The following is a 12,988-nucleotide window of genomic DNA, read 5'->3' on the forward strand; positions in this document are numbered from 1 at the left end:
TGTACATTCAAAGGTTTAGAGACAGTTTAACTGCGTTCACCTGCAAAAATTCTACATTTTTGTCGAGTGTCAGATTGCTTTTATGGGAGTGACCAAAGCAGATTTTTCCATCCAGCTTTTGAAATAAATCTCATAGTGCTGGTATATACCTGACAACATAGAGCATAGGTGCATACCTGTCAACTTTTCGGAGCGCCAACCTGTATAAACTACCAAAAAAATCAGTATAAAGAGCAAAAAATCCTTATAACATACCAAAGCATTTTATGTCAAAATAACGGCACGGAAAAAACCCCACGAAATTTTCAATGATATTTATTGTAGATCTCCATAATACAATGTCTGGTTAATGTCTAATCATCATTCTACTTAGTGGCATTACTGTGTTCAGAGTTGTATTCCAGAAATGAAAGCATTCGAGTAGACGAGCACCGTTCTCGGCAAAAGCAAACGGAACTACCTGTCGGGGGGTGGGGGGGGGGGGGAAACAAAAAACGGAAATTTTCAGAATCCGTATGATTTGTGCGATACGGCCATATACGTAAGATTCGCCACAAAATCTGAACTATGGCTAAACCGTATGAGTTGACAGGTATGATAGGTGTCAAACTCAGGTCCTGGAGGGCCGCTGTCCTGCATGTTTTCCAAGTCTCCCTGTTGCAACACAGCTGATTCAAATGATCAGATCATCAGCAAGCTCTGCGGAAGCCTGACATTTAACCAGTTCATTTGAATCAGGTGTGTTGCAACAGGGAGACTTGGAAAACATGCAGGACAGCGGCCCTCCAGGACCTGAGTTTGACACCTATGACATAGAGCAAATATGGCGCTGTTATGGTTCATATGTAAACAAAAATGGACTGAAAGAATTATATCCAATGAGAAAGAGGGAGAGGAAGACAGTATGTAGATTCTTCAAGTCCAGCAAAAGAAAGACAAAAAAGAGCAATGGAAAGAACTGACAGCTGCCGACACTGCAATAACCCATCTGGGTTTGGACGTCCAGGCAATGTGTGAATTGATTCCTATCTGATGACGGACTGCATGCTGAAATAAATTGACCTTGCCAGATGATGAATGAAATTGATGGAGCTTTTCATCTCCAGAGAGGCCATTCCACACTGTAAAATGGATAGGGCACAGAATAGTGATTGAGGCAGCTCAAATGGGAGGTGTGTCTTTTTCGTCCACCAGCTCACTTGGTAAATAATGGTTGAGAGCGGAAAATCAGTAAGCAGTAACAAGTATGGGGGTTAAGTGCCGGTTGCTGACAAGATGATTAGGACCACAAGCGCATAGCAGTAAAGTGAAGCTGTTTGTGGACAGATGCTACCCATCTAAGCGATACATGGCTCGATTTCTGGGAGCCTAAATTGAAAGCAATAGTAATTTAAGTGTCCCCAATACACCGGCCCAATCCTGGCATTGTGGTTGCAACAAGCCTAAAAAAAAAAAAACTCAGCTGAAGTGTGTGGAAGACAGAGGTGCCATCGATTTTCAATAACATCCTCTAATGACCTGGCCCCAGTTTGATCCCACGCTGTCATTATGTGCTGATACCATGGGATAGGATCGCTGGGTCTCATGGCACACAGCAGTGAGATGAGTAGTCAGGGCATTATCGGGATGAATTGGCCATCTCTGGACAGAAGGAAAGTGTAGCCAAGGTCTTGTCAATAAAAAGACAGGGCGCCTCAGGGCTCCCTTCGCAGCCACTCCGCTGCATCTTGGGGCCTCATTAGAAAGGCAGATGAGTGGTTGTGCATTAGGAGAGAACCTCTCCTCCACCAAGAGCCTGCCTCGAAGGCATTGTTCCTTTTAATGAGCCCAGACTGTTGGTCAATATGCTGCCGGGCTGCCAGTCAATACTGGTTACCCGAAACACAAACACTCCTTTCATACAAAAATCAATGACCTATTTTTCCCCAGCAGATTGTCACGGCACAATCTCATTGATCCCGCTGAAGAGCCCCGCATCAAACGTATGACAAATTTATGGTCAAATCATCAGATTTGTGTAAAAGCGCATTGTCGCAGCTCACAATAAGCAATAAAAGGACAGGCAGAAAACATGTGACATTAGGGCCAAACTTTATTCCATACATTTTAAACCATGAATGTTCTTTTTTAATTTTTTTTTTTACTTATCACGCCTAAAATTCTACTTCATTTGTATACAAGAATCTAAGAAAAACAACTGCACAGAACCACAAGTTTGACAGGGAATGTCCTTTTGCTGCCCACTTTAAAGTGTCCCTCTTTTCTGTCTGGGTCTGGTCCAGTTTATGACATGGAAGTCTTTTAGTATTACCATGATGATTTCATCGAGAAATATCAACATGAGTTTACCCAAGCCTCCCAGTGTCACCAGTCTGCTTCCCCTAGGAAATCTAGCTAGGGTGCCATGTATAGATAGCAGATGATCCTTCTAGGCTCCCTTCCAGCACCTACCATCACTTTGCATCCCTTGGCAAGGCTTGTCTGTTGCCTTGATATTCAATCAGGATGAGTTCCACAAATTGGACTTAATTGTGTGTGTGTGGATGTTTTTTGTTGTTGTTGTTGTTGTTTTTTTTTTACAAATGGTTAAAAAAGCCTAGTAAATGTACACCCAAAGGGATATCGACAGGTTATTTACATCAGCTTTCTATACAGAGACTGAACAAAGACCTCATTATATATATTTGTCTGCATATGTCAGAGGCAAAACAAATCGGTAATATAACACTGTACATTGCCATTTTGAGGATATCCTGGTACCGTGAGGTGAAATTACCCAAAGGTAATCCAAATCCAGTCTTTACAGTCAGAATGGGTATGCCACAGAATCAATCGGGATAAATATTGTAAAAAGTGTGGCAACTGCACACATTACATCAAATTCGTAGAAATGATTTCTATACAGGGAACAAGGATAGCAAATATACAAACCATTTCAGAGCCTCTTTTTTCACTTAAAGATGAAAAAAAGTCATTTGATTAATATATTAATAATTATCAAATATTTAAGGTGGATATAAACAGACACATATTTGTGTTCTCTTGACATTGTCTAAACCTTCAGTCCACCCAAAAATATTCATGACATGTGCTCAATCAGATTCTGTACAATCATACTTTTTCCCTTGGAGAAGTCTGCTCTTCTCTAGGGAAGAGGAGTGCATTTTGTTCAAGGGACAATTTTCAATTGGGGGAGTAGAGCTTGAGAGTGCAGTTTTTCAAGAAGCTACCGCGCCTCTACCTCTTTGGGGTTGCGAGATGGGGAATAGTCCCGAGGGTCCTGGGTGGTTGTGAGGGGTGTAGTCCTCCTCGGGGAAGCCGGCCTGCCACTGCCGGCTGGCACAAGTGGCGGAGGCGCACTCAGAGCAGCAGTAGGGGGTGTTCTGTTCAGAAGGCCGTTGTGCCCGGTGGAAGGGCTGAGTCTGGGGTAGGGCATTCCACCAAGGTGGGGCATAAATGGAGGCATGTGTGGTAGGTGGCCTTCCATGGGGGATTGGTGCAGCTGATGGAGCCGTGCTCGGTCCAGCTCTTCCCGCAGGTGGAGGCGCTCTCGCTCCTCCGCCTGCTGCCTCATCCTCTCGTGCTCCCTGCGCACTTCCATAAGGTGCTCGTGGTGAGAGTAGTCATGCGCCTCCCGCTCACGGTAGGCTCGCTCTTGTTCGTACACACTGTTGAAGCGATGTCCTTGATCGGCCCTGAGCTGGAAGTCCATGCGCCTCTGCAGATCCAGGCTGCGGTAGGCCTCTCTCAGAGGGTCCCAAGGGAATGCCGGGTGGGGGAGACGCTCTCTTCCTGCCAGCGGGCTGACTCCCATGAAGGGAGCCATGCGAGCCCGGTCCAGAACATTGAGGCTGCCCATTTGGGGCATGGCACTCATGGAAAGGGGGAGTGAGTGTGCCATGGGGACACCATGCAAACCCGCTGCTGGAATGTCACTGCCCCGCGGGGAGAGAAGATGAGGATGCTGAGACAAAGGAGGGTGGTGGTGGTGTGGATTTCCAGGCTGGGGCATGGGGGCCGACTGCACTTGTGCAGGCGGCTGGTTAGCTGGCTCGGAACTCACCACCATAACTTCCTGCTCCTCCTTCCTCTCCTCCTTGATCTTCATGTCATCATTTTTTACCTTTGGGAATTGTTCCCCGGTTGAAGGCTCTTTCCTCTCAGTGTCTTTGAGTGCAGGCGGGGGCCCACCTGCCATCTTCATGCTCTGCTCATTGATGACTGCTTTGGAGTATGGAGAGGGAGAACGCTGAGGTGGTTTAATAGAATCCTCTGAAGATCTCCTCTCCAGCATCTCCTTGCCAGGCGAGCGACTCTCCTTTATCTTAACGTCGACTAGGGTGGACGACTCTCTGTGGCGCTCCATTAGGTCTTTCTCTGCCTCCCGCACCCGATCCATGCTGCCGCTGTGATGCCGTACCATATCATTGCTCTGGCTGGTGGAACGGATCAAGTTGCTGATCTGATAGCTGACTGGTGCAGAGGCTGGAGATGACCGGTTGGAGTGGCGGTTACGTTCCACCGAATCTCTGTGAGGATAAGAACATCAGGTTAGCTTGCGTTGAGGTTGTCATGCTTCCTGCCTCCAACGCAAGAGAGTCTGTCGGTAATATGAATCAATTACGTCACTGCTTCTGGAGTTTGGTAATACTACTGATGTTACAAACTGTTAGTGGTGCAGTAAATATTTTCAGCAAATCTATGATCAATATTACACACTAACTAACTGACTAACTAAATTAATAAATAAAACCACACTTCTTGGAGAAACGCTAAGTAACTGCTCAGATATGCTTCAGTAGAGTGCTCTGGTCTTCATGTGAAGAGTTTACACCTTTTCCCCGTGCTTGCGTGGGGTTTCTCCAGGCACTAGCTTCCTCCTACATTCCCACAACATGCATGATCGATTAATTAAGGAATTGTGAATATAAATATGAAGGGTTGTTTATATATGTGTACCCGGCTTCTCGGCAGACGTCAGCTCTGATAGGGACTAATGCAACCGTAACCCTAATGTGGATAAACGTCATAGAGAATGAATGGGTGGATAAATATCCTATCCCGAAACACTTCCTAGTGCCAGTCCGAAAAGGAGTAGGAAGAAGCTACTTATTTAACTCCTACCCCTTCACCATCACTGATAGATTACCAATCAAGGAGTGTAAACCGAGATACTATGCATACATGCGCCTCTGCAAGTCCAGGCTGCGGTGGGCCTTTCTAAGAGGGTCCCAAGGAGCAACCGTTATTATATGCAGAATTTCCCCACACAGCGGATGTACCCGTAAAAGGGCTACACACCAGTATTCCTATGCCAGGTTTTTATGATAGAAAAAAGTGCAACCAGGTTAAATCATTTAAAAACTCACAAGCATTAATGTGACCTAGGACCTGTTTAACTCAACTGAAAAAAAAAAACTTTTTGAAATGGCAAATCAGCACCTCAGAAAATGTGGTTACTGCACCCAAGCGTGTACACCCTTTTCCTGGGGATGTGGCTGTGTTAAGAATGAACCAATCACATTGAAATGCATGTTAAATGGGAGTCAGCACACACCCGACACCATTTAAAGTGCCTCTGATGAACCACAACATAGTTGAACTGTTCTAGAAGGCGGTTCCTGATATTTTCATAATCACACCTTTCAGTGCAAGCCATGGTCCCCATTTGCAACCAAATTGTCTCAGTTGATTAATTCTTTGTTACCCCCCCCCCCCCCCCACATTTTTTTTTCTCAATTGAGTTATACAGGTTGTAGGTTAAATTAATGCTGGGAAAGGTTTTTAAATTATCTGTCTTGGTCTCTCTCTTTAAAAAAAAAAAATCACCGTCTAGGATTTGAAGAGGGGTGTGTAACTGTATATAGAACCCCCCCCCCCCCCCCCACCCGCACGTTCTACACACCCAATTATTGGTCCCTGTAAACACAAAAATGCATGTAATGCACATATTGTACAGTACATCTATCCTCCCATATCCAGTCCCTCTGTGTTTTTACACATTCTTATAAACTGGTTTGTATTTGCACCTTGCTTGTTGCTTATTGATTACACTGTAAATAATGTACAAATGTCTGTCTGTTATTTTTTTAAAGAACACATAAAAGCTCACCGGTCTCTGTCTTTCTCCTCTTTTCCAATCGATGAGTCTCTTTTATCTCTTTCTTTTTCCCTCTCCCGTTCGCGCTCCCTCTCTCGTTCTCGCTCATGGCTGTTGGCGGAGCTGCTCCTCTCAGCGTCTGCAGTTTTAGGCCACTGTGGTGGCGTGGGGAAAGATGGCGGTGTGCGTCGCAGCCTGTTCCAGGTGTCATGTTGTGGGCTGCTAAACGGGGGCAGTCCTCCGGGTCCCTCTTTGGGGCCAAACATACTGTTGGACCCTGGAAAGAAGATGGAGACAGACATTGGACCTATTGGGAGTTCATTTTGCATACTTCGAAGGAGCAACAAAATGGGAAGAACTCAGCGTGAAAAGTTTCCTTTCTCTTTTTCTCTGGAGGCTCACTCACTGAGGCTGTTTGAAAGAATTTCAGGTTAATGGCAATCCTCCAAAATGAAAATAAAAATCATTTTCCCTTGGATTAAAGCTCTTGCTTTCTCTGTCCCGACGATTCGTTTGCCCCGCTGGAGCTGAAGGCTGTGGAAATTCAGGGGGAGACTTTAGCATTCCAAAGGATGTTTATTCCAATCACATCCATTTTCTCCACAGGGTGACTGATTTGGCAGTAAGAAAAAGGCAATGGTGAAGGGAAAGAGAGACAACCCTCCATGATGGTGCAGAAGGGGCTTGTCAAATAATTAATATTTTAATTGCCACCAACAGGGGGCCTGAGAGGGTCCGTTGGCAGTGGCATCACAAGATTAAACCCCGGCTGTTGGGGACACAGTTGGAAGATGAAATGGCAGCAAGGAGGAGGTCTGCTGTGGTGTGTCGCACAGCTTTGTTGAGCCTCTCCTGGCCGGGGCTGCTTTGACACGGAAACTAGAGCTAAGTGTCGTGAATTTTCTCCTCCCCTACTGACTCTCCCTGTGGTCTAATGCTTTTCCTACTCTTTATTCTTACTGGCCACAGGGGCCAGATTTAAGGGGGGAGCGTTGGAGGAGCAGCGGGGGCCAGCGCTTACCAAGCGAGGGGTTGCCTAATCCTCCGAAGGCACTGCTTGAAAGGTTGCCGAGGCCGCCAAAGGAACTGGAGCGACTGAAAGGATCTGCAAAATGCCAAACAGGGATTAGCAAAAAGGGGCGAGGGTGGGGGGTACTGGCGAACGGTGATCACCACCACACCGACCCGTTCCACTCTGCTTTTCTCTTACAAGCGAGCTGTTTTGTTGAGCGCTGCCACCCTAGCTCTATGCCTCCGGATGCTGCAGTGGCCAGCACTCCTAACTGGAGTGGGTTGTCCCTCTTGGATTAGGACAACACCACCACTTTGTGCAAAAGTGTTGTTGGGAATGAGCAGAAATTGCCTGTAGAAAGGCTGAGGGAACAGGTGTTTAAGGGGGTGTTCACTTTCCTGGACCAAGGAAGAAATCTTTTTTATACAGGCTCACTTTGTGTTCATACATCTATACCATCAGCTCAAACGTTCCCCCCCCCAAAAAAAACATTTTGGAGTTGGGGTATTTTTAACGTTTCAACGGGGATAGTTGATACCATCTCTCAACAGACAGCATACACATGGGGAAAAGAGGGCTCTTTTGTCACATGGTCTTCTTTTTCAAAATAGCATATAATCACAAGAACCACATTTTAAGAACATTCAAGGGGCTATTCCATAGACTCAGCTCTCAATTTGTAACACAGAAAGTTCATTACTGAGGATGTGATTATTGCAATGAATATACAGAGGAAATAATTAAAATGCAAAAACAAATCCAACAAGGATTTATCGTCGTCGTCATCATTGTCATCATCATCATCATCATCCCTTGTTCATTTTATACATCTGAACTCAACTTTGTGAGGCAAATCAAAACATTATTAAATACTGCCATGTCGTTGAGGACTTTATCGCACAGGGTGATAAAGACTTGCGAGGGTTAGGGGATGTAGCAAATCTTGTCTTTAGTTAGGGCTCATTCAAGTTTTCAAATGTCTTTGCAAACCTGAACGAACCGTGACAAAAAAACAAAAAACAATCGGGGCATTTGCAAACAATCGCAAACCTTCGCTGCTTAGCGAGAGACAGGCTTCAATTACACAACAGTCAGGGTTCCAACATCCTAAGGCAAGTTAAATCCAAAACTTTTTATTTCCATTTCAAATGAAATTTAAGACCTACATCACAATGTTCCCAATATCCCAAGTTATCCAAACCTGCTACACTACATGCCGGAAATAAGGTTCCCATCCATTGCAGATATGGCAGGGAAAATCAGCCTTTTTTTCTTTTTTTTTTTTTAGGCGACCTGATCATGTTTTTTTTGTTGTTTTTTTTTAAACTGAGAGGAGGAAACTCAAGAGTCCAGAGAAACAGAGCAGAGAAATTAACGCAACAGGCAGTTAAAATGTAATAATTCACAGTGATACCAACATGTGGAAATTTGGTCTGAAACATTGGTGATAGCGAGGGTCTTTGAAGCGTTTATATATATATTTTTTTATATATAAACATTCGTGAAGATGATTACAAAACAACTTTATTTATAGGTACTGATACGTATCTGAGCTTTTGAGATTGCTCATCTGAAGTGACAATTAGTCAGAAAGTAGCAAAACTTGCGACCGTATGTTGTTGCTGACCATTCTTTTCTTTTTCCTGAAGCAGGATTTAAATGTTTTATTCTTTTAAGTAGCAACAACAGATATACAGTATATGTTTAATGCAAAAAGATAAAAAAAGTTGTCGGTTGTCGGTAGAAGAAGGCAGGAAGTTGACGGTATCCAGAGGTAAAAATAGTTTTCGTGCATCCCTATTTCACAATATGCTATGCTCACGGTTACGATGATCTAACTGGACCACGGGAATCAGGATAAGTGTGCTACGACAAGGATTTGCATTACATCCTGGTGTTCTCCTCCTTGGTTAATGCAATAAATGAGTTCAGGTGAGATTCACCAAGTTGAGAGCGATGGAATAAAAGAGAAGATCATAACAATGTCATTCATTTTCCGAACCGCTTTTATCCTCACTAGGGTCGCAGGGGGTGCTGGAGCCTATCCCAGCCGTCTTCGGGCAGTAGGCGGGGGACACCCTGAATCGGTTGACAGCCAATCGCAGGGCACACAGAAACGAACAACCATTCGCGCTCACACCCACACCTAGGGACAATTTGGAGTGTTCAATCAGCCTGCCATGCATGTTTTTGGAAAGTGGGAGGAAACCGGAGGACCCGGAGAAAACCCACGCAAGCACGGGGAGAACATGCAAACTCCACACAGGGAGGCCGGAGCTGGAATCGAACCCGGTACCTCTGCACTGTGAAGTCGACGTGCTAACCACTCGACTACCGGGCCGCCCCATCATAACAATATTAACATGGAATTACTTACACTTACCTGCCAAATGGCTTGGAGGCAGGAAACCACTGGGGTGGGCAGCAGGACCATATGGAGAGGGAGCGGGGTGGCCTGAGCCTATCGAAGCAGAGGGGACATTAAGATTATTCACTTCCAATCACACAGTTGCAAGCTCTGTAATTAGCTCAGGTTGGGGTACTGGTCCACAATTTGTGGATTTTTCACCTCACGGTCCATAAAATACAGTATGTGTCTTATTATTATTCCTCCATTTATTTTGGTGCTGAGGGACCCCACTGACCTGAAGAAGAGAAGAGGGGTCGTGCCAGGTCATGAGGATATGGAAACCCCGGGAAGACACCTGGGACTGGGGGTCGGCTGAACAGATCCAGCTTCCCATTCATGTCTAGTTTGTGGGGGTCCAGCTGCATTTGCTATGTTTGAGCAAGGCACAAACAGGGGGTAGAAAAATTAGGTTGCCAGGCAACAGTGCCTAACAATGAGCCGGTTGAGGTGGGTAAGCAAACAAATAATTCAGCATCTCCAATTCTAAAGTATTATAACTAATGTATGTAGATTTCACCAGACCTACAGGGTCTGAATGGTGCCACATAATTTCCGTGGCATCCCTAATTTGCTACTTCTATTCAACATTGTAATGGTTAATGACAATGTCTCTTCAGAGCATAAAAGCACCTGTTTTTGATTTGAATATTCAAGAACATGATTGCAGACCTCTACTGGATGTGGTATGCTTCTGTTCGGGATGTGGACATCTAGTTTTTGTGACAGTAAAAACTGTTTCCATCTCACGCACCTTCATTTTCTGCTGGTGGTGGTAGATCTGCCACGCGATCTGGACATGCACTGCACACCACTTGCCAGGTTTCTACAAATTTAGAGAGAAACTGATGTTAGCCAGCTGGCTTTTATAGCTAAAGCTAAAACTGGATGCCGGTATTGAAAATTTCTGGCCAAACTACAAACTGGTAAGTCATCCTGGTTTCAAACCAGGCATCGAGTACCAAAATGTAACCCTATCTTTAACACAGAGAGACCTCAATGCTAACCTTAAATGCAGCAGCTTGTATTTTCTTTGTCAGTGACTATTGTGGATTGTTTGACTTTGTGGCCTGGCCAGGGAAATGAAACGTTGTAAAGGAGAGAAACAAAGCTGCAACTTACTCGAATATTTGTCCTGAATGGGTCCGTAATCTGAAGGGAGAGAAACAGACAATACTTGTCATCTATCATCCAAAGCTTTATGAAGTGGGAAAACACAGCGCTGTTTTGAAAAGCTAATGGCATTCATGTTAGTTTCTCATCGATAAATGTCCAGTGCCACTCTCGCACAAAATGCAAAGACATTTCTCAAGCAGACAGACGTGTGTCACATCTACTTCAACATTTCTGTCTTTCCATCATCCATTTTCTATATGGCTTAACCTGAACGTTATCATCTGTCACTCAATAGCTGCGGGTGAGCTGGAGCCTTTCCCAGCTGACTTTGGCGAGTGGCGAAGTATTCCCTGGACTGGTTGCCAGCCAATAACATTGCACGTACAGACAAACTGCCATCCACACACAAATTGACACTTAATGAATATCTAGAGCTGTAAATCAACCAAAGTCGACAGTATTTGGAATGTGGGAAGAAGCCAGGGAACCAGGTGAAAACCCGCGCAACCATGGGGAGAATAGCGTGACGCTAATAGCTCACTCATATTTTGTCTTTAAGGTTGTCATGTTTGCAACAGGGCGGCCCGGTAGTCCAGTGGTTAGCACATCGGCTTCACAGTGCAGAGGTACCGGGTTCAATTCCAGCTCCGGCCTCCCTGTGTGGAGTTTGCATGTTCTCCCCGGGCCTGCGTGGGTTTTCTCCGGGTGCTCCGGTTTCCTCCCACATTCCAAAAACATGCATGGCAGGTTTTTGTTTTGATTGGACGCTCTAAATTGTCCCTAGGTGTGAGTGTGGGCGTGAATGGTTGTTCGTCTCTGTGTGCCCTGCGATTGGCTGGCAACTGATTCAGGGTGTCCCCGCCTACTGCCCGAAGACGGCTGGGATAGGCTCCAGCACCCCCCGCGACCCTAGTGAGGATCAAGCGGTTCGGAAAATGGATGGATGGATGGATGTTTCCAACAAATACATGACTGGAGGATAGGTGGATGGCTTGATGCTTACTCGTGGATCTTTCTGAAGGAGTGTGTGAGGTACTGCTCCAGGACGTGCTGCGACATCGATGGGATTGGATGCCTGCGAAGAATGAAAGCGATCACACATTAGCTGACAAAGCTAACTGAAAAAGCGCACCGGTGAAGGGTAAGGAATAACAGTCGAAGTTACAGCATCGTGTTGACTGTATGTACTGTAGGTACTATGCATTGTCTTTAAAACGTACAATTCACATGGTAGACTTGCACAAATGCAGGTGGAAGACGATTCCCCTCATCATTTTGACGGTGCTCAGTGTGACTTTGAACTTTGTAATCCTTAGCTACTGATGTGTCAAAGCTGATGACGGTTCCTACAACTGTTGCTGACCCACAGCAGGCTAACCCATCTCAGATCTCTCAGATCTTCTTTTTATGTCATCAGAGTGCCTGGATCAGCCATATTAATCCATCCTTAAATCACGGCTGGGAAATTCCTGCAGGTTGACGTAAGTCATCGGCTTTCACCAACAGACACACATCCAAACACACATAAGTCCCTCACCCCCAAGCTCCTCTCCCAGAATGCCTCTCGGAGGATTTCCACGTCTAATAGTGTTCCGTGAACCATCTGGAGGGGCCTTTGACAAAAGGGCCTCTTCATGGCAGAACCCACTGGGAATAAGGCCAGCGGATTTAGGCCAGCTTTGATTGGTGCCTACACCAGGTCAGAGCCTTTGGGCATCTGCCAGACACAACCACACCCTCCTCCCACATCTTCTTATCCCTCCCATCCTCATTGCCATCACCCCTTGCAACCTTTGGAGGCTTGTCTCGCCCAGACAGACAGATGTTATCTAATGCTCTCAGCTGTTGCCTGTCATGGCTTCGTTCAGTACTCAGCTCTGGCTGCCGCATGCTCAGACAATGCTGTTTTGCAATGAATACAACCAATAAATGACATGTGTGTTGAATGTAGAACATAGCATTAGGGACAACCTCTCTTAAATTACAATATGGGGTAAACGTTTTGCCAAATTGTTGGGAGAGAATGAAAACCTATAGATCTTCACCTTTTTTCATCAGATTTCTTTTGAAGGCACATGGTGTGTTATGCTCGCATATTTAAAAATACATGAAACTAAAAGGAGTGTGTGTGTGTGTGTGTGTGTGTGTGAAAATTATTGTTTTTTGTTTGTTTGTTTTTTTTTTCAGCTCATGCATGAGATTTGGGCAAAGGGGCTGACCTTGGGTTGGAAGGCTCCTTGCAGTGAGCTGAAGGGTCCTGAGTGTGGGAGCAGTGGGGGCATACCTGGCATGGTAGGAGGGTAGGAGGGGAAGAACTGAGGAGAAAGGGGACGGAGAAAACCAAATGATCCAG

The 12,988-nt window shown here is 45.3% G+C and overlaps 1 protein-coding gene across 7 annotated transcripts in view; it reads right to left on the reverse strand.

The window, feature by feature from the left end:
- Nucleotides 1-2,065: 2,065 nt before the first annotated feature.
- Nucleotides 2,066-12,988, reverse strand: part of fbrsl1 (fibrosin-like 1) — a 293,286-nt gene continuing 282,363 nt past the window's right edge. For 3 of the 7 annotated variants that reach the window (XM_086112254.1, XM_086112248.1, XM_086112253.1), the window contains 9 exons: nucleotides 12,855-12,950; nucleotides 11,639-11,710; nucleotides 10,642-10,671; nucleotides 10,274-10,345; nucleotides 9,758-9,890; nucleotides 9,490-9,573; nucleotides 7,122-7,205; nucleotides 6,113-6,377; nucleotides 2,066-4,529 (listed from right to left, as the gene is read on the reverse strand). In XM_086112254.1, coding sequence (XP_085968380.1) covers nucleotides 3,227-4,529; nucleotides 6,113-6,377; nucleotides 7,122-7,205; nucleotides 9,490-9,573; nucleotides 9,758-9,890; nucleotides 10,274-10,345; nucleotides 10,642-10,671; nucleotides 11,639-11,710; nucleotides 12,855-12,950 — 2,139 coding nt within the window. In that variant the 3' untranslated portion in view covers nucleotides 2,066-3,226. The remainder of the gene's footprint in view (nucleotides 4,530-6,112; nucleotides 6,378-7,121; nucleotides 7,206-9,489; nucleotides 9,574-9,757; nucleotides 9,891-10,273; nucleotides 10,346-10,641; nucleotides 10,672-11,638; nucleotides 11,711-12,854; nucleotides 12,951-12,988) is intronic. The other 4 variants (XM_086112255.1, XM_086112249.1, XM_086112250.1 and 1 more) reach the window with 3 other exon arrangements.

The sequence above is a fragment of the Hippocampus guttulatus genome, chromosome 5 (genome assembly GCF_054856545.1).
Source record: "Hippocampus guttulatus isolate MCC_2025c chromosome 5, RoL_Hgut_1.0, whole genome shotgun sequence".
In the NCBI taxonomy this organism is placed as follows: domain Eukaryota; kingdom Metazoa; phylum Chordata; class Actinopteri; order Syngnathiformes; family Syngnathidae; genus Hippocampus; species Hippocampus guttulatus.